At 34.6% G+C, this 25,340-nt stretch overlaps 1 protein-coding gene across 1 annotated transcript; it reads left to right on the forward strand.

The window, feature by feature from the left end:
- The first annotated feature begins 666 nt into the window (after positions 1-666).
- On the forward strand, positions 667-23,099 carry LOC145636108 (cullin-4-like). Its single transcript, XM_081687563.1, has 17 exons — positions 667-1,057; positions 6,589-6,704; positions 6,794-7,140; positions 8,725-8,905; positions 9,093-9,215; positions 9,306-9,593; positions 9,773-9,898; positions 10,015-10,116; positions 10,189-10,242; positions 17,918-18,024; positions 18,135-18,195; positions 18,274-18,405; positions 18,515-18,652; positions 18,745-18,825; positions 21,830-21,910; positions 22,023-22,103; positions 22,565-23,099. The coding sequence occupies exons 1-17, from the start codon at positions 715-717 to the stop codon at positions 22,676-22,678; spliced, it is 2,475 nt and encodes an 824-aa protein (XP_081543689.1). The 5' UTR covers positions 667-714; the 3' UTR covers positions 22,679-23,099.
- The last annotated feature ends 2,241 nt before the right edge of the window (positions 23,100-25,340 follow it).

A 25,340-nucleotide genomic window follows, 5' to 3' on the forward strand; every position in this document is an offset into this window, starting at 1 on the left:
GTATTTATATATATATATCATCAACAAATTTATATCGTTTTCTTCTTATTAACCAAATATAAATCTTAGCAAAATAGATAATTTAAATACAAAAATCTTTTTTAAAAAAACATTCCTTGTTTTAATAATGGTAAAGTATACGCAACTCCATATATGTCATAAATTATATTTAGAATTTTATGGTATCGATGTATATTTGAAAAGATACATTAATCTTTTTTTTTTTTTTTTTGTAAGGAAAATCTTTTAATCGATCTTTTATTTAAGTATAAGATTTATTTCCTATATATGGTAGATATTAAAATAAAAATAAAAAAAATAAAAAAAAATAAAAAAAAACACTAAGGGACACACCAGAAAATGACACGTGTCATAGCTGGTGTGTCTTTTAGTAAATATATATATATATATATATATATATTTATTTTTGAATTAGTATTATGAATATAATTTTTTATAAAATTCAATATAATAACTCTTTACAAGATTTAATAATAACCGTGTATTGCACGGGAGTTAAACTAGTACGGACTACGGAGTGCTAAATCTAGAACACTCTCTTCCCCTCTAAACTCTGCACATCATAGTCACTCCTCTTCCTTTCGTATCCCCCCCCCCCCCCCCCCCTCCTCTCTCTCTCTTTCTTACCAACACCAAATACCATGACCCTCAGCTAAGACACCCCCCCACCCATCTTCATTCTCCCTCATTTTCATGTCTCCCCCCAACACCAAGCGCCCTTCTTCCGCCGCTTCCAACACCAACAACCTCTCTTCCTCCGCCTTCTCTTCTCCGATGAAGAAGCCCAAGTCCTACTCTCAGTCCCTCGACTCCAAGAATGGCCTCCACCATTCCTTCAACTCCGCCGCCGATGACGATACCGATACCCCCGCTTCCATGATTGTTGATGACGATCTCAAGTCTGATGCTGCTGCTGTTTCTCCTTCTTCGAATTCTCGTGCTCCGATCACTGCTGGGGTTACCGCGAATTTGTCCCGGAAGAAGGCTACCCCTCCTAATCCCTCTACTAAGAAGCTTGTTATCAAGCTTGTTAAAGGTTTTTGCTCTTTCTCTTTCTTTTTCTCGTACCTGATTTTGGTAATTTGGGCTTTTGAATTGTTAGGGTTTTTGGAATTTGCAGTTAAATTTGATTGTTTTGTTATGAATGATGTGATTTTTGTTAGATTTTTAGCGGTAGAGTGAGGATTTGAATTGAGGGATTATGTTAGGTTTTTGTTTTTGGGGTGTTGCAAATGATTGATGGCGATTTGTTGTTGAATTGAGGTAGAAATGGCGGTAGGTTTACATTAGCTTAGCTGTTTAAATGTTTAAGGTTATTAGTGAAGATGAGGGCTTTTCGGCGAGGATGATAGCGGTTGGATTCGGTTTTTGGATGGAGGTTTTTATGAACATTCGTTATTGGATGATGTTTGAGGATATGGTAAATGTGTCCGTTGTTTTGGTTGCTGTTGTTTCCATCATTAGCATTAAGCAGTGTGTAATTTATAGCTATTTTATTTGGGATAATGAGTAGTTGGAATTATGGTCATATAGACAAAGTTTCCTAATTTGCAACTTGAGGTACTATGTACATATGAAAGGTAAATAATTATGAAGTGAATGGGATCAAAGTTTTTGTTCTTTAGGATGTTAGATTTGTAAATTTTGTTGGTATGAACTTGGAATGGACTGAGTGGATTCTTTATGCCATTTTTGTCTTAATTTAAGCAGATATGTCAATGGTGGGATCTTCATGAAGTGTTGCTGCTTTATTGTTAATTTCAGGTTTACGGGGAAGGTATAAGGATTGATTCAGGGGTAGCTTCGTATACATGCCATTAGTGGCACTCATGTTGTATATTTTTGTTTCAGTGTACCTTTAGGTGTTGATTGTTGATAAAATGCAACCATGGGGAGGGGGTTAACAAAGTATAATACTTTTTCCTTGTATTAGTTAAACCTGTAGTCACTTTCCGCACTTGTCCTTGCTGCACTGAAAAAAAGGAGAAACTGAATTTAGTATAAGGCTCTTCAGCCTGCCAAACCATTGCATTGGTGCATTCAAAGTCATAGGAAATGGTGTTTAAGTAATGACTATCTATTATTGTAATGCAGTTAGCTTGTCTAATATTGTTTTCATTATCTATGTGCTCGTCTTTCAGGTTGTGATATGGCTTACTTGACCACTGCCCAAACTCTAGGTTGTCCTAAGGTAGCTCACATTGGTGAATACTATAGTGCACTAGACTGCTCGGGATATTGCTAGTCAAGAGTTCTTAGCCCAAATTTCTTGTTTCCATTAGTATTGTAGTGGTAGAAGCTATTCATCAAGGGTGAATTTTTTGTTGATTAAAGTGGTAAATCTAACATTTTGGGTGCCTTGTGTCCATAGTTTTTGGTGGTGTTTTTTTTTTTTTTGCCTGTGTAACTTCCAACTTCCATTAGCAATAGAGTTAATGTTGGTGGTGCATGTTATGGGTAGGATATAGGTTAGGGTGGGATTATCTAAAAAGATGTTTGCTGAATTGAGAAACAATTTTTAGTAATCGCCAAAGGCTAGATTTTAGGTACAGTTTTTAGAGATTGACCTGGTTATATTTGAAGTTCGCAACAAATGGTGTGAAGAACTTTGTATTAGACGAGCTCTTTATCTTAGGTGAGAAGCTCTCTGTCCTTGCAACAAGGATGAAGAATAAAGATGGGTGGGTAACAACAAATCGGACTTCACAGGTACATCTGAAATCAACCCAACTAGCAAAAGAAATCTTAGTTTGCCTCCAAATCTGAGTCCAAGACTGTGTTACTATATTGCTCATTTTCAAGTCCAATCTATTCAGATCTTCTCATTTTCTATTACAAATCCACTAAAATTTTTGTTTGATAGTATTTGTGGTTCCCAAAGAAAATTGTTATAAACAACAATTCAAAAGGTCAATAAACCAACCAAGAAGTTGAGACCTGAAATTTGTAGAGTGACTTATAGGTAAAATTGAAATATATTAATAAGTGCTGATGGACCAACTATAATATTAACCTATTATCTATGATTTTTATTTTTTTTGAATAGCAAAAATATTACGTTAATTAAAAGTTATATGACATCTACAATAGAGATTCGACGTTAACAAATACATAAAATATTGAATTAAATAAAATTTTCCTTCATAAAAGCTACGATCGTATCTTGCATTGTGGAACATCTTCCGCTTATATCGCTGGAAAATACAGCCTTGTTAGAGAGACAATTTAACGATGCTTTGTAGTCGTGATGCTGTTTTTCTTCTGATTCATCCTGTCTGTATTCGAAAACTTGATAACTTTTTCACCAACGAAATAATTTCATAACAATCTGTTAGATCTAATATCATGGATTTAAAACTAAGAAATTTCTCCCCCGAAAAGAGGAGATAAACCTTGTCTTTCGATGGAGGTTGAAAAACCCTTGTCTTTCAAAGGAGATCGGAAACCCTTTCTTTCGAGGGAGAAAAGTTCCTCCCAAAAGGAAGAAGCATTATTATAAACCTAGAAAAACTTTAAAAAAACAAGAATTGGGCTTTCTACCGGTTAAAACCGATGGATGCCCCTTCAAAACTCAACAATGAGTGCTAGGGCTTTGGAGAGAGGAGGGAGGAGAGAGGATAGGTATACCTATTATCTATGATTAAGTGTAACAAATCTATTCATAAGTAAGCATTTAAAATAAAAAGAAATTCTAATCTATTACATACTAGTAAAGGTGAAACTAGGAGGGACGCTTTGGCAACGAGTTATTATAAATTTTCCCTCCAAAATTACTTGCTAAAAAAAAATAAAAATTCATTGTTACATAGAAAGAAGTTTTGTTTCTAAAGTAAACTTCCTATAATTTAAAATTGCCCATTATAACTATTATATATATAATTATATTCTGTCATATTTTTTAAATATATTTCATACTTTTAATGCTTGGTGAGTATATATATATATATATATATATATATATATATTTATTTATTTATTTATTTATTGTCATTATAACTATTTAACAACCGTGTATTGCACTGGGTTTAACTTAGTTTACAATACAAAGTGCCATAAACACCTTGTGAATTGGAAAACTGAAAGGTAATCAACACTTATAGGAGCCAACGATGGCGATTTTTTATTTTTTTTGAATCCAATAACTTTATGATTCGTTCCTTTTTATTTATCTTTTTCTACTAGCATATTAAACCTAGTCCCAATTGATAAAACTGGAAATGTAGTCAAGTATATACATCCTTGAAGAATGACATGGAGAGAAGTTTAGATTGCTTTTTGGAAACTGATGTTAGTTGATTGGCTTTAATGAGCAAATGCAATAAACGGGGCGAGAGAGGGGTTTTGACTCTTGGCTGCAAAATCAGAACAAGTGATGGGCTTAAGGTTTACTTTGGCTTTAATACTCTAAAGAATTAGCAAAGTCAAAAAAATTCGCTGGCCTTTTAATGAGCTTAACCTGGTTCATATACTTGTAGCCTTCGAACTGAACTCGATTCCTATTCAGTCTTGGTTTCAAACAGTTTGAACTCAAATTTGGATTGGAAAATTCCTTTGCAGTGAGTCGGCCATGGATTGGATTCAAATTTAATTGCTGCCCTTAATGAAAATTAAAAATACAGGTGTTAAGGATATAGGAAAAGTCCTATGATTCAAAGAAAATGACAAATCAATTGCAAAACACACATGAAGCTAAAGAATTATGGGGAAGTGCCTTCGATCGAAGGTAACAACCATGGTTATTGTAATATTTGGTATAGATGTTTGCAACAAGGCATGCCTATTGCGTTGAAGGATCATCCTTAATTGTGCCTTCATTGAAGCAGGAAAGGTAGTTGTGGAGTAGAGAGCCTTTTTATAATTTGAAGGAAATTCTGTGAAAAACAACTTTTAAATCCTTGTTTTTGTGAAAAACCATCTTTAAATTTTTTTTTTTTTTTTGTAAAAACCACGTCAGTTAAAATTATTGTTGTAATTTGCCACTACAAGAACAAATGACGATTGAATCGTTTATAGTTGAAGCTCATTTTCCTACAGCATGTGGTGAATTACAACAAAATTTAAATTAGGTGGTTTTTTACAACATTTTTTAAAAAGATGTTTTTTTCGAAAAAACAATGATTTAAAAGGTAGTTTTTGACAAAATTTCCTAATTTGAATGCAAGTTTCTCTATCTCTGGCCACCAATTAAGTACATTCTTCCACTCCTGGAACTTTTACTTCCCTTTATTACTTTATGTCAGCCGAGCAACCACCAAATGTTATCCTAAAATCACATAGGAGGCTTTCTTAATTCTGATAGTTTTGGTAAACTTAAGAAACAACTGCCAGAAAAATTCTTCTTAGAAAGAAAACTTTTTATATCAGCTCTCCAAAAACACAGCTTGTGGAATTTTCTAATACTGAATTTTTAGTTACTAAACTTTCAGGTGATACTGATATTATATGGTACTTTGAATGGTATTAAAGCCATTTAATTATCTGCTATAATTAGCTATAACATCTTTTTATGGGTGACGATGGCTTAACCTATTCAACCAATTAGCTTTTTACTGGAAGGATATTTACTTATAACTGGACTACCAAAAAATATCACAACTATTTAATTTTTTTTTTCTAATATTAGTAATTTGGCAACAATCAATAGAACAAATATCTTCCAGTTCCTAAAAACAATCTTGAAAACAATAGCTCTTCAGTAACACTATTTATGGCCCTTGTGTGAGGCAGATGCTGACATTGTAATCAAGGATTTTGCCTATGTCATGTTAGAGAAAAAGAGTGATGAATCCAGGGATTCTACTTCCATATTTTTTCAAATTTATTCTATATCAGAAAATCAAGGATATTATCAGAACTTTGGGAATTGGGATAAATGCAGCAGTACTAGGTGTTTGAAGTATCAGAATGTTCAGATGAAATTTACACAAATATCTGACATTTATTTATCAATTGTGAAGAGGAACAAGAAACTAAAGAAGAGACCCGAAACAAATGTTCTCCATCAGTTCTATATTAATATTTTCATCATTATGAATGAAGGTTAGGGATCAAAAATGTATATAAGGAGATGTGAGTGCTTAATGTTTTTTTTTCTGAAGAGGAATGGGCTTTATAGGTTTTGTTTGGTTATCAGTATTTGTTGTTTCAATTAAGATCTTTGCTAGAGGTAGATTGAATCAATTTATGTTGTGGGCATTTGTTTCACAACCATTTTGTCTCTCTTCCTCCATTTTAACATTTCTTACTCACTTCAGTAAGACTTAATGGCGACGCATCAGATTTATTTCTAGTACATCATGTTGCAATATCTTGGAAATTCACTCTTTGATTATCCTGTTGTAGCTTATGTAAATGATAACGGTGTTCCTTTAAAATCTGTGGGTAATTGTATTGATTATATTGTTCATTGTATGTGGAAGCCAAAAAGCTGGGTTCATCATGCTGCCATTTGACTGTTTTTAATCTAATTGGAGTTTATCAGATGGAATCGGAAAGTAATATTTACTGAGAGTGTATCTATTCAAAATGCTTATTTGACTTTATTCTTCTTTGCTCATTGTGAAACAGCTAAGCCCACCCTTCCCCCAAACTTCGAGGAAGATACTTGGGCAACCTTGAAGTCAGCCATCAATGCTATATTCTTAAAGCAGCCTGATTCGTGTGACCTAGAGAAACTGTATCAGGTAAATAAACTCACAACTTCCAGGTAGAAAACACAAACTGCCTTGTCCTTTTTGGAATATTATTCACAGTTGTGATCTTAAATTTTTAGGCTGTTAATGATCTTTGCCTGCACAAGATGGGGGGAAGTCTTTATCAAAGAATTGAGAAAGAGTGTGAAGCTCATGTTTCTGCGGTACTGCATTCATTGGTTGGACAAAGTCCAGACCTAGTAGTTTTTCTATCACTTGTTGAGAAATGCTGGCAGGACCTTTGTGACCAAATGCTGATGATTCGTGGCATAGCTTTGTATCTTGATAGGACATATGTGAAACAGACCCCAAATGTGAAGTCATTGTGGGACATGGGATTACAGCTATTTCGTAAACATCTTTCTTCATGTCCTGAAGTTGAGCACAAAACCGTTACTGGTCTTTTGAGAATGATTGAGAGGGAAAGGTAAATTTGCATGTTTCTTTGCTTTGTATTTTTCATTATTTCTAAACTATGTTCTATGGACATATGGCTGAAATATGCAATGACATCGGTATCACAACTTTGATCCCTTACGCAATATTTCCATCATACAGATTAAGTTGACTGACATTTTGGCTCCTCTGCTTTTTCCCTATGCTATTGTTATGTAGTATTGTGTGTCTATGTGATATATCTCTAAGAGGACAACTTATCTTACAGATGCTGGTTGATATATTTTGCCTATGCTTTTTGTTTATTCTAGCATGTTGTTTTGAATTGTAATTGATGCTAAAATTTGATATTTGTTCGTGAATTATCTTCTGCACTAGTTTTTACAGTTGAGAGCAAGGCTTTTGTTTTAACCTTTTTGGAACTTTGTGTGTGTGTGTGTGTGTGTGTGTGTGTGTGCGTGCGGTGTGAAGTGTGTGTGTGTGTCTGTGCGTGTGTGGAATAGAATTATCTTCATATCGCTTTCTTTGGCATGTTCAATTCATATTAATCGTATCTTGCTGTTATAGACTGCCTCCGGCTAATATTAATTAACCATAATTATGCAAGAATTTATAGTAGGAAACTTGGTTAATTGATTAATAATGGCAAATTATCTTCATATCGCTTTCTGTTTTTTGGCAAGGTCAATTCATATTAATTTTATCTTGCTGTTATAGACTACCTCCGGCAAGTATCAATTAATAGTAATTATTATGCAAGAATTTAGAGTAGGAAGCTTGGTTAATTGATCAATAATGCGAAATTGCTTACAAGGATTAATAGCTTTAGGTATCACTCTCAATTAGTAGCTTTAGGCTACAACTCTCAACAAGTGTTCTCTCTCAATTTCTGGACGATTGCTATTCTACTACTCCTGCTTTTTTATACTCAAGCTCTATTACAAGGGTTAAACCTACTCTTTGATTACATTTGTCCTCTATTGCCAAAAGTATCACATGGTCAGAGAATCAGTCTTTTTTCCCTCCCCTTAGTGCTTCATTGATGACTTTTGTTCTGTTCCTCTTTTTGCTGATTTGGCTGTTCTGTTGCTTGTACTCCTGTCCCCTTGATTTTGTTCTGCCTTTGAGCATAGACCCTTAGTGGTGGCTCAGTAGTTCACCCAAATGAGGTGGCTGACCCAAATTACATACTGGGCTACTTGGGTCCATGACACTTGCTGTTTCAGAGGAAAAGAAGAGGGACTAAGTGCTTGTAGTGCACTTATTATGTAGTATTATATTTGTGCTTCTTTCTTATGATTTTACCTGAAAAGGTTTTTTCTTTCTTTTCTTTTCTGTTAACCATTTTTTTTCTTCTTATTTTGCTGTTTCAAAGGAAATTAGGAAAAGAAGAGGGACTAAAATGCTGTTTTCACATCTGTTATGGTTTATATTTATGCTTCTTTTATTTTTTTTTCATCTTTCTGTAATAAAAAATGTTTGTTCTTGAGTAATTTGTAAATCATTGGACCTTATATACATTTGCTTTAACGTTAGGTGCTATTATAACAAAATTGTGTACAGAGTTCCTGCCATTGTAAGGTGTTTATTTTTTCATTTTGTCACTGTTTCCCAGATTAGGTGAAGCTGTTGATAGGACTCTTCTGAACCATCTTTTGAAAATGTTTACTGCTCTTGGAATTTACCAAGAGAGCTTTGAAAAACCATTCCTTGCTTGCACAGAGGAGTTTTATGCTGCTGAAGGTTCAAAATACATGCAGCAGTCGGATGTTCCAGATTATTTGAAGCATGTCGAAGTATGTGTTTGCTTTTAGTATCCCCTCTAGTTTAAAGCATTTTTTTCCTTGCATTATTCATTATTATGATACTAGAACTGTGTTTTTGTACTGCTGTTATTATCATTTAGGGGGTGGCATATGATATGGCTATTCCTATACAGCAACCTTTCTGTGGTCAAAATCTGATGCTGATGCTTCTTTGCAGATAAGATTACATGAAGAACAAGAAAGATGTCTACTTTACTTGGATGCAAGTACTAGAAAACCACTCATCTCAACGGCTGAAAAGCAGCTTCTTGAGCGTCATATATCTGCAATACTTGATAAGGTATGACTTTTTGCAATACTCGTGGCATCTCTGCACTTTCATTTCCTGTATTTTGCTGTATTATTACTGAAGTGTTAATATATTGAGCAGGGCTTCATGATGCTGATGGATGGAAGTCGTGTTGATGATCTGCATAGAATGTACAGTTTATTTTCCAGGGTCGACGCCCTTGAGTCTCTGAGACAGGCACTAAGTTCATACATCCGCAAAGCTGGTCAGGCTACAGTAATGGATGAAGAGAAAGATAAAGACATGGTTTCTTGCCTCTTGGAGTTCAAGGCAGCACTTGATAAAATATGGGAAGAAAGTTTCTCAAAGAATGAATCATTTGGAAATACTATCAAAGATTCGTTTGAGTACCTAATTAATCTACGTCAGGTAGGCATTTTAAAAGCATCTATTTTCTAGTTACCAACTTGAAGTCAAGTTAGCTAATACAAAATGAATGTGGGACATGCGTGTGTATTATATATTTATTTCATTTGTTCTCTACATACTTTGCTTAAATTCGCTATATTCATGCATCATCAATTCTAACTTTATACTCGATTTAATAGAACCGTCCTGCGGAGCTGATTGCGAAGTTTCTGGATGAGAAGCTTCGAGCGGGCAATAAAGGAACATCTGAAGAGGAATTGGAGGGAACCCTTGATAAAGTTTTGGTCTTATTCCGTTTTATACAGGTAAGTTTGTTTATGTTAAGTGGAATATTGAAGGTTCTCTTTCCGTTGCAAGTGATCTGCATATTAATTCAATCTAAATATTTGGGCCAATATCTCATTTCCTCTGTTAATTCTAGGGTAAGGATGTATTTGAAGCATTTTACAAAAAGGATCTTGCGAAGAGGCTTTTGTTAGGAAAGAGTGCTTCAATTGATGCTGAAAAGTCTATGATCTCAAAGGTGACTTTATTGATATAATTCTGATTGTTTGAAGTTCAATTATTCTCTCTGATCATTTTTTTGGCATTGCAGCTCAAAACTGAGTGCGGTAGTCAATTTACAAATAAACTTGAAGGAATGTTCAAGGTATGGTTCTTATCTTGGAAATTGTTATTTTACAAGCAATTACAAATTCAATTGTTTAAAATGTGATTACGTGACATACAGCATTATTTGGATGCAATTTTTTTTATTTTTATTTATTTTTATTTTATTTTTACTGCTGAGATTACTGTTTGTCCTCTTCTGATTTACTTGTATCTGATACCTTTGGTTTTTCAAAGGAAAAAAAAAGCCTTTTCTTGTCCAAATTAAAATATTAAAAGTAATTAAAACTATGATGAATTACTTGCATCTTATCTTATCAAGTGGGATTATTTACCAAAGCTGAATAAGAAATGAACTCGAGAGTCTGAGTGTGCGTTAAGGGACTTTAGGTTTAATGTTTCTCAATTTCAAACCAGTACAAAACCATAATTTACCAAAGCTGCTCGGCCTTCTGTCTAGCTTATCTTTTTATTTTCCTCTTTAGTTTGTATTTTTTATCAAAAGTGAAGTATATTAATTTCAGTGTCTTTTGGCTGTTTACATCATGTGAAAAAAAGGTTCATGTGGTTTGTTACATACTTGCCCCATAAATCAGAGGTTAACTATAAGGATTGCTCTTCATTGAGGTTGGGCATGTTGAGAAGCTGGTCTCTTAGCGACATGGTATGTTGAGAAGCTGGTCTATTGGTTGACATAGGGTCCAAGTACTTGACTGGATCACTTAGGTGAAGGGGGAGGGGGGGGGGGGGGGGGGGAGGCTGCGTGTTGATGTATTGACCAAGGGAAAGAGGTTTTATTTCTTCGGTGGTCTTCTGTGTGAAAACAATTTGTAATCCTAAAAAAACTATAAATCTGCCAGCTGATTGTGAAAAGTTGATATCAGGCAATTGTTTAGAGACTGTAATTTGCTAAATGAGAGGCCTAAAGATGCAATTCATGTGCTTATGAAGCTTAAGTATTCATTTTAGGTAATCATGCTTTTAATCTAAATTTAACTTTTAGCATTGTGCTTGGTATAGTGTAATGAAGATGATTTGCTAACCCATGTTAGCTTAGTATTTTAGAGCCTTCTATTTGAAAGATGTTTTAAATCATCTTCAATGGTGGAAATGGATGGGTTTGGTAATTTCAGTTGTTATTTATGACATGAACCAGGAGTAGAGTTTTATGATACAATTAGACTCTGAATTTTGGTGATTGTGATGTATAAGAATGGGTATATAAGATTTTAAAATGGTGTGTAAATGAACATCTATTGTAAATGATTTACCGTGTTAGTTCAACTTAGGTCGGATCTCCTGTGGAAGCTATTTCTAGGGGACACAGATAATAAACAGGGGCTAAATGATTTTCATATGCATGTTGTGTCCGTATTATGATTTGAGGTACATATGGCCTATCTATTTTTAAATTTAAGAGTTTTTTCTTCCTAACTTTTTACTACAACACTCGAAAACCCCAATACTCTAATCTTATGCATTTGATTTTTTATTTTATTTTTATTTATATTTTTTTATAAAAAGAAACTACCAATCCCATTGTTTTCCTACATTTTTGTTTCAAGGGACTCCAATAACTACTCCTCCCTCCGTCCCTTTATTACATGCCTATTTCTCATTTTGCACGGGTATTAAGAAAGTTAAAGATTCCTTAAAACTAATAATTGAGAGTATAAATATGCATGTGGGGTTAGAGAGAGATAGAGAGAAAGAAAAAGTTGTTGAGAACTAGGAGAGAAAGTATTGGGAATTGATGTTAAAGTACAAAAAAGAAAAAGAAAAGGGGTGACAAATCAATAAGAGAATAATATTGTAAAAAAGTACAACCTATAAATAGAAATAGGCACTTAATTTTGGTCACCCTAAAAAGGAATACAGGCATGTAATAATGGGACGGAGGGAGTAACATTTTACTTTTTGTTGTTTTCTTTCATGAATAACATAAAGCACGGTTATGCTCTAGTTATTAAATAGATGAGTGGGGAAGTAATGATGTAAGATAGAAATTGTTGGATTCATTAAAAGTTTAAGAATTAGCCTCCATTGCAAATCAGTTTTAAGAATTTAGCTCTAGTGGTGTGTTTGAATGATGGAATTTCGAGGAAAAACAAGTGTTGAGAGGTGAAAGGATTTATTTTAACTTATTTGATAAGGAATGGAAAATTGAGGTATCTGTTTCTGTTATTTATTTAACTTTTTTATTTACCAATTCCTTGCATTATTAGGCGATTGTAATCTATAAAAACTGGTGTTGAGATTTTAGATTGATGGGCTGAATAAACATCAAATAATTTATTCATATTAATTCAACTTAGGGTGGGTTTCATTTGGAGCCATTTGTAGCGAGTGCAATTAATATGTATGGGGTAAATGATTATCATATACGTTAATGATTTGAGTGTACATATGGCAGGAGACAGGGGAAGGATAATATAAAATGGAAAATTTTAAATTTATTAAATGTTTAAGAATTAACAGTTAATGCAAAATTGAGATATCATTCACCGTAAAGATGCAATTTGGAGCAAAAGGGAGAGTTTAGAGTTAAAGAAATTTACTTTGACTTATTGGATATAGAATGGGGAGAGGAAAGGGATTGGAGAGGTATTTGTTTTCTTTCCCTTTGTTATAAACTAATTCCTTCCATCATTGAAAGGATTTAGGAAGAAGATTCTAGTCCAGTCCTCCCTTCCCCTCTTCTCCCCTCGCCTCCCTCCCTTCTCTTTCTTTCCCCTTTCTTCTGATGATTTCCAACCAGCACACTGTACATTAACTTGTTGTTTTCTAAAATGGCTGAGGAAACAACCGTTTGTTAATTAATTGGCAATGATACTCTTTCCGCTAGCTTGACAGGTTTTTTGGCAGGTTTTTACCTCATTCGATCATTTTCTTTTTTAAGAGGAGATGAAGGGCTAAATGCTGTTGAGAAAGATGGAAAAGAGGGATGTAGGGAAAATCTTAGGGGGAGAAGGGTGGGGGGACTAGGAAGGCAAGAGAAGGTATGCTTAAGATAAGGAAAAGAAATGCAAAAGAGTTGATCATAGAGAATGGCAAGAGAACAATTTATACGTCAATACAAAAAAAATGCATGCATGTAATTTCATTGTGCACCCTGAAATTAACTTGGACACCAATCAGGCAATCACACATAGAATGCTTTATTTATTATATATTACTATATACCCATGTTACTCTACAAATGTCAATGTTATGGTTCAAAATTTTTGTCCAATATGTGGCGGTTCAAGATTCATTAGGTTGCCTAGTTTGTAGAGTATTTGTGAGCTAGTGTAAATGGTATGAGACAGTACAGTCTTAGAATGTACATCCAGGCTAATGTGGAGATGATTGGCCTTTTTATGTTTTGACATTTTTCTCTATGGTGGAAACCTTTGTTATGAAATCCCTTATATCCTCAACCTCTTGATTCAAAAAGCCTGCCTGCATTAAGGTGAGGTTTTCTAACAGATGAGCCTTTGACCAACGGCTATGTTCTTGAAGTCCTAGCAACTGTAGGCCTTGAGGATTCTGTGGAAAATAATGAAAGGGGAAAATCTTCAAATCTTGAAGCAAAATACTCTTATTCAGTAGATTTTGTGTAACTTTAGGGGTAGGCTAAGTTTGTTATTACAGGGAATAAAGGCTGTATATTGTAGGTCTGTAAGTGTTAAGTGTTGAGGCTATTGCAAGAGATGTAGTTAAAGTAATATTTTGCCTCTTCCATTGTTTTCAAAATCCAATTATGTTTGCTGGAAAGTGTTTGGGAAGTGAGTAAAGGTCTAACTTTGACTGACACTCATCTGGATTCTCTGTTTTTGGTAGAGGTTGAGGGGGGACATGCCAATAACCTGCTTCTGGTAGGACACAGATGGAGACTTGAAGGAATGTAAAAGATAGTCAATAAATTCCATGCTCAATGCATTACATACTATGTCTTGTCCTTGGGAACGTGTCCAAGTGTCAACTCGGCTATTTTGTGAAATATTTTGGTGATTTTTTAGCCCAAAGATATGTAGGACTGCCCGGGATACTTTGTGTGAAATGAAGAGTCGAGTGACATAGATTGCATCAATAGCAAATGGTTTTGGATAGTGAATTAGATTTTCAAAAATTGTTGCTTTGTTTGTGAAGATTAAGGCTATCTGGGGGTTGAAGAGTAACTCTATCTCAGTTATGGTGAAAAAAACAATTTCAGACAATTTTAACATGTTTGTGGTCTGTTTTTATTGTGGCTTGCAATATTTTACCTTAATAAATGATATCTGAACTTCTGAGGCTATGAGGAATTAGGTAATTCTTCCCTTTTCGTTTCTTTTCCTTTTTTTTTTTTGTTTTTTCATCATATGTTCCCCCCTTTCCTTTCCTCTCCTCTCAGTTACCTCTTTGTAACCTAACATGTCGATACCTTGGCTATAAAATCCCCTCAATAATGTATTTGATGTATTCAAGCAATTTTAAACATATAATTTTCTAGACAATAAACAAGTTTTGCAACAAGGAAATCTAGGATGAAAAAAAAAAAGAAAAAAACTTTTCTTTGTATAATAGGTGTCCTTTAAATTGTTGTGAAGCCACCCTAAATTATCACCTGCTGGCTACCCTTTATCATGCTTGACTGTAAGTGCCTTGTTGCAGCTGTAGAGTTGTCGCGAATACCATGCTCTTTCCTCTCGTCTGTCTTTTGTGAGAATTATGCTTAAATGGTGGTAATAATAATAATAAATTTGGGCTTCTGATCTAGTCCAGTTTAGCTGGTAATTAAGTAACAATTAGGGCCTGTTAATGTGAACTGAACTGAACTGATTGAAGCTGAACTAAACTGAAATGAACTGATTGGAGCTGAACTGAACTGAACTTAGCTGAAATGAATATTTTATGAGAGGTAAATTAGGAGCTGAACTGAACTGCACTGAACTGATTGGAGCTGAATTGAACTGAAATTAAGTAAATGTGAACATGCCCTTAGTCCTTTACTTTAACTATTTTTTATTTACTCGTCTGCAGTACATTATCAATAAAATGTATTTTTGCTATTTGCATAGTTTTGATTTCAATATATGTAGGCCTAAGTATATGCTAGGCAACTGGATAAGGAAAAAAATGGGAAGCTACCTTGATATAAGAATTCCTTTAGGCCTTGCTATGGGCAGAAATTAGGCGTGGAATTTGGGGAATTTTGGAAAGGTGTCAGACTTTGTATGAATAGAAGGATTGAGAAGGGAATCCAAAAAGTAATAGTTTCTCTTTCATTTTTGTTTTATTGATGATATAATCACTCCCATAATATAGCCGCTGCTTCCCTGTTTCTCTTGCCTTCTCTATTTTCTTAATTTCATCTTAATTTCTTTTCAATCTCAAATTCACGTCAAAGTCCCCATCTATTAGAGCAACATTATTTTGGGTTACCTGATAGCTACATGTGATTTTAAAAAAATGGCACCAAGCTATGTTCCTCAAAGAGTAGAGTTGGTGGAGCAAGAATCACCAAGAGTACATTAGACTCTCCAAAGTCCAACCTTGTGTGTTGGAATAGATTGTGGCAAGCTTGACAATGAGGCTGGATAGATGCCTCGCCACTGTTGTCGGCAACATCGCGACTATAGTGAAGGTAGCACAGGTATTGCAGCGCGAATTTAATTTACAAGATGATGACATAATTGTGTCAAAATATTGGAAGTGAGCGTAAAGATGGCGGCATTGACATGCCTTTAATTGATAGGTTTCATTCAGACTTTGAGCTATCTGAATCCAAATTAATTGCCTTGAACCTTCCTCAAAGGTCTAATGAAGGAGATATAGGTGACTGAATTCAGCCATTGAGCCATGGCTTTTTCTGTCAAAGAGGAAAAGGGGCCGGATCTACCAGGCAATTTTGGGGTCTCATTGAGAACGTACTCCACCCCTTGTTACGTATACAATCTTAACAAACTACCTTTATAACCCAAAACCACTTAATCAATTATCTTGGCTCGATAGTTTAGCCCTAAACAACAACACACAATGAGCTTTCTCCAAACCTACCATTGAAGTAAAGAGACTGACAATTACGATCTATAGCATAGAAGGGAGAAAAACCTTTGTTTTTGGTCTGATGAGTGGTGGTTGGTGGGTCATATAGCTGTGTGCTACTCGGCAAAGATGATGAAGAGGAGGGTGAAGCGGTAGTCGGACCCATAGACGATGAGTAACATTCCATCGTCCTATTTAAGGCTCTCTTAAATCTCTCTAAAATTGGTGGTGGGAATAATTTTTACAACTCTGTAATGGTGATTAATATTAGGGAGGAAGAAGTGGTAGTCATGGTGGATCTTGGTGCAACCCACTATTTCATAAGCCTTGATACGGTGGTTCACCTATGAAATTATGTCGGTGTGTCTTAGCTCAAAGGAAGGTTAATTAAGGGGGTGCAATTCTACCTTTAGGAGTTACAATTTGTTTCAAATTTCAACCCCTTATGCTAGGTAACTTATATTTGATATTGAGAGTAAAATTGGCTGTCCAATACTCAGCAACTGGAAGCTTCCGGCTTTGAAATTAATTTCAGGCTAGAGGGATTTTCATAAACTTTCTTGGAGACCTAATGTAGAGAAAAATGGAGATTTCATTATAAGCCATGTTGAGGACTATTCAAAGAGAAAGGAGAGATTAAGATTGAGTTAGAGTCAATTAAAGGTAGCACAACATTAGTAGGAAGACACGAGTGGACGGTGCCACCATTTTTGCATACCACCTTGCAACAATTATTTAAGATCTTTTGTATGCCCACCAATTAGGGAAAAAGAACATTCAATCACCCTAAAACGTTGAAAAAATAAAAAAATAATAAAGGGGAAATGATCTTGTAAGCATGCGCTTTATCTAACCTCCAATCCCGATGAGATTTAATGATATCAGCTGGAATAATAAGGCCTTATTGTAGGCCATTTTTTAGCCTGATTCTCTTTAATAAAGAAGTATGTGTTATGGAGGCTATGTGTGGATTACAGAGGCCTTAAACAGATAGACAATGTTTGTAAAGATTGATAAGCTTCTAGATTAACTCTACGGGTCTTGAATTTCTCTATGCTTGATCTTAAGTCGGGATATCAGCAAACAGTAGGGCTTTGTGGTTTAAGAGGGCTGTTTACTTTACAGAGGAAGGATCATGGTTCTAGGTAATTTTAAGATTACTTCAGCCTCCTTCTACAAGTATTCATTACCCTCGTATTGGGGGCATTTGGGGGAAGCTCAAAACTTAGCTTCAGTTTGTTATGGAATAGTACTGAATTTGTATGACCCAACTACCCCATTTACATTATATATTGGCAGGAAAAAAGGTCTAATTATTATTGACCTGTCTCATTGCTCTCAATCTGCTATACAGATTAGGTTACAAGTACCTCTTTGTGCAGTACAGGACTGTGTATCTAGTGAAAGATTGTATCTTCTTCCGTTCCTCTTTCAGTGGAGTATCTAATTGCTGTACGGCATTAAATTCTAAAATGTTATTGTAGAGACTTGGCTTTTAACATCGACAGATTTGTCGATTTGATGCACATTATGCTTCCTGATAGACTTCATGTCAAGTAAAGTTAGATATGGCAGTTTAATCCAATAATATACGCTTGTGAAAATACTTGAATATCCTATTGTTGAGTTCTAGTGTTAAATGACCGTATGCTTCTTAATATATATGTGAATGTATAGTTTGTTTATTCTCTCTTGTATTTTTGCAGGACATTGAATTATCGAAGGAAATTAATGAGTCTTTTAAACAATCATCCCAAGCAAGGACAAAACTTCCATCAGGAATTGAGATGAGCGTACATGTCTTAACCACAGGGTAGGTTGTTATTCTAGTCTGGTTTTCGAATCCAAAAGGATTGAAGAGATTTTGTTTAGTAGGCTTCCTTGCTTGGTCCACTGGTAAATCTTCTTGTTGTTTTGCTGCAGTTATTGGCCAACGTACCCCCCGATGGATGTCAGGCTCCCACATGAGTTAAATGTATACCAGGTAAGATACAAGTTGTGAAGCCAGAGGATTTATAAATGCACTGCCATACAAGTGTTTTGATTCTGGTTTGATGTGCAGGACATATTTAAAGAGTTTTACCTTAGCAAACACAGTGGTAGACGGCTAATGTGGCAAAATTCTCTGGGTCACTGTGTCCTGAAAGCAGACTTCCCAAAAGGTAAAAAGGAGCTTGCAGTTTCTCTGTTTCAGGTTGGTCTCCTCCAATTACTTTTGCTGTTTGTTTATTGACTTTATTTTTTGTTTATAGAAGCCCTTTTATTTTGTTTTAACTCTTTAACTTATGTATTGTAATACCTAGGCCGTAGTTTTGATGCTATTTAACGATGCTGAGAGTCTGAGCTTCCAAGATATGAAGGATGCCACTGGAATTGAGGATAAAGAGCTGCGGAGAACTCTCCAGTCCCTTGCATGTGGCAAAGTTCGTGTCCTTCAGAAGGTACTGACCAGCAATTAGTTTATTCAAAACTTTCTTTGGATATTATGTTTGAGATATTGTATCAAACACTTGTTATAAATTTAAAAATGCAGGTTCCTAAAGGCAGAGAAGTGGAGGATGATGACTCTTTTGTGTTCAATGACACATTTGCTGCCCCGCTCTATCGTATAAAGGTACCCGAGATCTTATAATAATGAGTTTATACATGAACTACATATAATACACAGTGAAGAAGATAATCATCGAATTAATTCTGTCATTTATTACATCAGATTATTTTCTTAATAATGTACCTGTCTTGCAACAAAGCATCATGCTTGCTAATGTGTAGCTTGTATTAGTTTGGACTTTGCATTTTCTCAGTCTTATCTGAGTTTGTAGATGTTGAGAGATTTTTGCATTGTAGTGGTTCATGGAAATATTGGGAGGGGAAGATGAGCAATTGTGGGAAGAGAGGTTGATTGTGCTGCAAAATTGCAATTATGTTAAAAAGATTGCACCATGTAGTTTGGACTTTGATTTTTGTTATTGCTTTGGAGAGTTAGAGAGTTTTTTGCATTATAGTGGTTTCTTAGAAGAATGGGAAGGGAAGACAGATTGTGTGTGTCAGTGGAGAGGGGGGGTACATGGTTTAGCTGCTAATGCTAAACTACTAGGAAACTAACATCCTACATACACTACCATTTTCCTTTTATATAACTAGGGCGGCTAACGCGTGCGATGCGCGCGTCATAATTAGCCATGTCCAGGAGCACTTTCAGTTTGTCCTTATGTCATAGGTTGGTAGCATTGATGTGGGAAAATATATAAACAAATATTTTTAGGGGTATAAATATCTGCACACTATTAAAAAAAAGAGATAATCAACATAAATGAGGGCAAATAAGTAAATAAACATTTTAAAGGTTTTAATTGTTCAAACACTATTCATAAGAGTTATCTCAAACTTTTCAAAAAGTAGGGAAACAATATTATCATTTGCACTCCTCATTTTACCTCAAGTGCGCGATTAAGATCCCTCATACATGATTAGGACACTTTTAACCTTAATTTTGGATTAAAATCATGACAAAATAAGACATGGTAAGATAGGCGAACCACTTCCTGGTAACAAATATGACATGGTAAGATAGGAAGGATTTCAAAATTTTCAATTTGGCTGTTTTATTGGGTGTTTACTGTGCAGTTTTAGACTGTATGTTAATATGTTATGCCTATATCTTAGAATTGTACACTGGTTCAGGCAAGGGGTGTAGGCCCTAGTGTTGAAGATCCTTTTTCATGTTATCAATTTTATGTCTTTGTTCATCTTCCAAATAGGTAAATTGTGAATCTTGTTGATTGAAATTGTTATCTCGGATAGTCAATCGCAGATTTGAACATAAGGGGCTTGTCCAAATTGGTTGGCAGACTTGGCGTTAGAGTTGTCTTGTCATGGACAAAGATAATTCTGAGTAAAGGGGCTACTCATAGAAGAACGGGTGTATGGTTGTTCTATCATGTATTCTTTGAGAAGTTTTCATCTGTAATGCTTTTCTTCTACATGCTATGGTAGAATGGCTTTGTTACTATTATATCCATTTTATGTATTTTGTAGTAATAATGTTTTTGTTAACTCTATTAAAGTAGTAGTTGCAGTAAGGTGGGCCTCCCAAATTCTTTCTTAGCTGAATTAACTCTAGGTCATTTAGTTGTTCCTACTGTCATTCAGTTGTTCCTACTGTCATTCAGTTGTTCCTACTATCCAGTCTCCTAGGCTTTTTGGTGAATTAGTGCTAGAAGTGCATTTTTGCAGAGTTATTTGCTGTGCTATAGAGACAACTAGGTGATGGTTACAATGGCATCTTTAAGGAACTAATGTGAGGATGGGTGAGTAAGAAAGAGATAGATTCATTTTAAATGTTGATTTGTTGTACTTAGTTGATGTTGGACATCATTCTCTTGTAGTCGTCACCTCTTTGTTTGTTTTTAAGACTTTGAAAGTTTTTTGAGGAGCACCTTTGATGGCTTGGCTATTATTTAAAGAATTTGGGCTAATATGCTGCAGAGTGTGGTAAAAAGGAATTACATAGCATCATCTACAACACAGCTTCCCCCGAATAAGATTTGGGAGATTCTTTTCATAAGTATGCTAATTAAATCTTGGGAAATCATACATGGAACCAAATTTGAGGGTGGATGTTTGAATGAAGATTCTGCTGAAGTGGCTATATGTATAAGTGCTCCCGCTTGAGGGTGGTATTTGTTAAAAATAATTTCTAAAACATATTTTAATGCAGTTACCTGGCTATTACTTAGGGGTTGGTTTTATTTATTTTTTAGCTATTAGTGGTTTATATAATGTAACCTTCAGCTATTCCTTGATGCGTGTAGAAATACCCTATCTGTTTGATCTTGAGAGTGCCACTTTCCACATTGATTATTTTATTACTTTTCTTTTTTCTTTAGTGCAAACAGATCAAAGCATGTGCTTTTGATCACTGGGTATCCACATGAAATTTGACTACATGGAAATTGAACAACCCAATCATAAAATTTCCTTCGTGTTGATTGTTACAAAAACTCTGATGCTTTTAACCTTTTTGTCAATTTTTGCAAAGATGTTGTCATGATAAATAATCAAATGTTCAAATGTAGATCCTCATTAGAGAGACAAATGTGTAAATGTGTGATATTGAAATATGAATTATTGACATCACCACCATGCCAAAGAGGTGGAGATGGCAGTAAGCATGGGGCTAGATTGTTGAAGGTAACAACAATGGTGGTGTGGGTGATGATCACCACGAGTGAAAAAGAAAAAAATGCAGTAAGTCAACCAAAAAGATGACCATCTTCCGGAGCACAAATACCTACTGTAGTTTGTAAACAAGCTGACTGGTCCAATAATGTCAAATGCAGTTAAAGTTTGGCCCAACTAAATAATACTCAGTTGTATTTGCGACTGTTTATGGTAGACCAGCCATATTTGAGACCGTCTATTTCAAATTTTCCTTCAAAATATGCTGCTTAATCTGATAAAATTTTATTAAACGGTGCAGGGAGCAATTGCCTGAAATCTAAGTACCCTCTTTCCCCTTTTCCTCTTTTGTGCCGAGACCTGAGCTTCATCTTCTTGTCATGTGCCATGGATTGCTTATCTGACGATAATTAATCATGAATGTTTGAATGATGCAGGTCAATGCAATCCAGATGAAGGAAACAGTGGAGGAGAACACGAGCACCACTGAGAGAGTATTTCAAGATCGTCAATATCAGGTTTGCCTAGTATTCGATGCCCCTCATTTTGTAATGCTTGCAAGTTTGCTCCAGGGTATGATTTTCTTAATTTAGGTAGCTAATCAGTGTTTTACATTTTCGTAAATCAAAGGTTGATGCTGCTATAGTTCGTATTATGAAGACGAGGAAGGTGCTTAGTCATACTCTTCTGATAACTGAACTATTCCAACAGGTAAATTTATTACTTGATATTCGGGTGGGCTAGGGAGTAGCTGGGTACAGGAGTTCGTATACGTTTGTAGTTCTGTCATATTCAGTCCCATGTATGCATTTTATTACTGGATTGGGAACTGAATTTCTGTTACTGGCTGTAAATGGTGTTGAATATTACATCCTTTTCAAAGTGTTGCAAATAATTTGTAATGGTTTTATAAAGGAAAATGATGCAGTATTTCAGGATGGAAGGTGTACCTTCTGTGTTGCTTATCGTTTAGTTGCATTAAGCACAATGTGTCTTTGATGCTTGAAATGCTGCTTATTGTTTAGTTGCATCAAGCACAATGTGTCTAACTGTCTTTGATGCTTGAAATGCTTATGTGTAGCTAAACGTTCTAAACGCATTGGACATGTTACTTGATTTTTGCATTTCTTTATATGCTGTTTGAATTTACTTTGTTTTATTTGATGAAACAGCTCAAGTTTCCCATTAAACCAGCTGATCTGAAGAAAAGGATTGAGAGCCTTATAGACAGAGAATACTTGGAGAGAGACAAGAATAATCCTCAAATATATAATTACTTAGCGTAAACAGATCATTTTGAGTCGAACCTTCTAGATGACACACGGAAAAACTGCTACTGTCAGCTGAAGGTTTGTTTGATAATGTACAGTAATTTGCACCCTTTTTTTTCCCAACAATGTAGATGTAATATTTTTTTCCCCATTTCTTGATAATTTTGCATTTAAAAAAAAAAATTCTCAAACCAGTTGCAATATGTTGTAAAATATCAGGGATTTGGTAATCAGTACTGAATAGCCTTTGGTCACTCAAATCTCCACACTTGCCGTGTATTGCCTCAACCATTTGTAGTGTGTCTCCGACCTATATCCATCCCCCTCTCTTATGTAATCCTGGAGGTGTAAGTGTTGGTGTTGGTTAATTTGTTCTCTGATCAAAACAACGTTATTTCAATTGGTACGAATATATACGAGTATTTACATTTATAAAGCTGTATGTCATTTACTACCTTCGTCACTAAATAAAATCAACACTTCTATTTGGAAAAATCATAGAATGATTATGGTAGGCTATTGTTGATACAAATTGAGTAGAAAAAATTAAGTGATTTGAGAGGAAATATAGTGGGCTTAAAGAGAAGTTGATGAAGAGTGAATTAAAAAAAGTTGGTGGGTGAAAGAGAAATGAGTCTTCTATTTGAGGAGAATAATTTTGGACAATAGCTAAGGCTTTTTTAAATGTGAAAAGAACGTCGTAGTATGCTTGAGAATTTTGTAATCAAATCATTCAATAGGACTTTTATGCTTGCCATTATCAATATCTTTGATCATACTTAAGTAACCTAGTTTTTATTTCATTTATTAATTTTTTTTAACAACTTAATAATAGGAAAGTGATAAATGAACCCTTGCATTAGAAGTTAAAAAAAAAAGGAAATAATAAGGGATGCATATAAGAAGCTAAAAATGAAAATGATAAGAATATGTATAGAAGTGCACATATGTATTGTATATGGGAATGATATTATTCCCTGTTTATTTTGGTACTAAGGCTCTGATGTAAATTAACTAATTTTAAAGTTAATAAGTTTGGGGAAATAAATTTTAACTAAGTTCAATATAATTCTAAGTTGTATAATCAAGGGTTAATAAAGAATTGTCAAGTTAGCGGATGATGTATTTGCGGTTAATAAAGTCTAGTCAAATAAGCGGTTGATAAATTTAAGGTTAATAAAGACAACTTAAATGAGAAAACTATTTATACAAGGGTTTGGTTTTTTTTTTTTTTTTTTTTTTTTTTTTTTTTTTTTTTTGATAATCTTATACAAGGGTTTGAGTATCAGTTTATAAACATTCGATCATTCAACCAAGCAATACGTGGTCCACTTGGTATGAATCGTCCCTTACATAATTGAGGCATAAGAGTCCTATCAATAGTACCAAATAGAGTATTTAGAGGTGGAGAATCCTACCAATTTGAAGATTGTTACGAAAGAATATTTAGCTTTGGGACACTACTTGGTTGCTTTTAAAGTGCAACTCTTAACCTCATGTATAATTCATAACTTTAATTATTAATAAATTTAGTTATCTAAATTAGTTATAAAATATTGATATAATGAAACATGCCTTGTTAATAACATTTTTTTTTTTTTTTTTATACATTCATAATAAACTCAAATCAAATCCCACTAAGGGCCTGTTTATATTTACTTATTTTCAGTTCAGTTCAGCTCCAATCAGTTTAGTTCAGTTAAGTTCAGCTTCAATCAGTTCAGTTCAGTTCAGTTCAGCTCTTAATTTCCCTTCAGTTCAGGTCAGTTCAGTTCAGCTCACTTCAGTAAATATGAACAGACCCTAAATAAATTTTGTAAAAGGTAAACAAGTTACACTTGCAAGAATGGAAGGGGATTTAAAAGTTTAAACTATACACTAAGACAAATTAAACAAAATCATGACTTTAGTTTTTTTTTCAAAGATTACTCTTAATTAGGTTTTCTCTATTATTAAATGGAACATTTAAAGAGACGACAAAAAGAAACTATACATTATACAATCAAGCGAGTAATAAACAAATACGGTAGAAAAGAAAATTAAAAATACAGAGCACTATAATACAATGCTGTAATTCATCTTTGACATAGAAAAATCGTTGACACTATGATTAAGAATTTTTACATTACAAAAAACTTGCACAACGACCAAAATCACACAACAAAAAACCCAAATCCATGATCCAATCCAAAAAAAAAAAAAAAAAAAAAAAGAAAAGAAACAGAAGATTCGATTTCATTTAGATCAGATTGAGGGAGATTGCAGATCGAAATCAGACGGGCTTAGAAGGGGTTGATTCGGAAGAATCAGCGTCGGGGTTGAGAGGAGCGCGGATGTTGTTGTTGGCGGCGTCGTCATCGGGGTCGTAATCGGGGTTGAGGTTACGGTCAATGGCTTCGCGGCCTTTCTCGAGGCAAGGTTTGCAGGCCATCTCGACTGCAATCCAGCCTAATGCTAGACCCACCACTGCTATGATTGCGGTTGTGATTGCCCCCATTTTTTGTTTTCAGGGCGGAGGTTGTTGCTCGCCCACGTTTGTGGAAATGTGTCGACAAGCTTATGGATCTATTGTTGATGTTTTTGAAATGTATTTTGTGTCGTTATTATGATAATACTAGTTAAAGGCTTGTGCATGACTAAAACTCAATTTATTATTATTATTATTATTATTATTATT

Source organism: Chenopodium album, chromosome 6 (assembly GCF_948465745.1).
Source record: "Chenopodium album chromosome 6, dcCheAlbu1.1, whole genome shotgun sequence".
In the NCBI taxonomy this organism is placed as follows: domain Eukaryota; kingdom Viridiplantae; phylum Streptophyta; class Magnoliopsida; order Caryophyllales; family Amaranthaceae; genus Chenopodium; species Chenopodium album.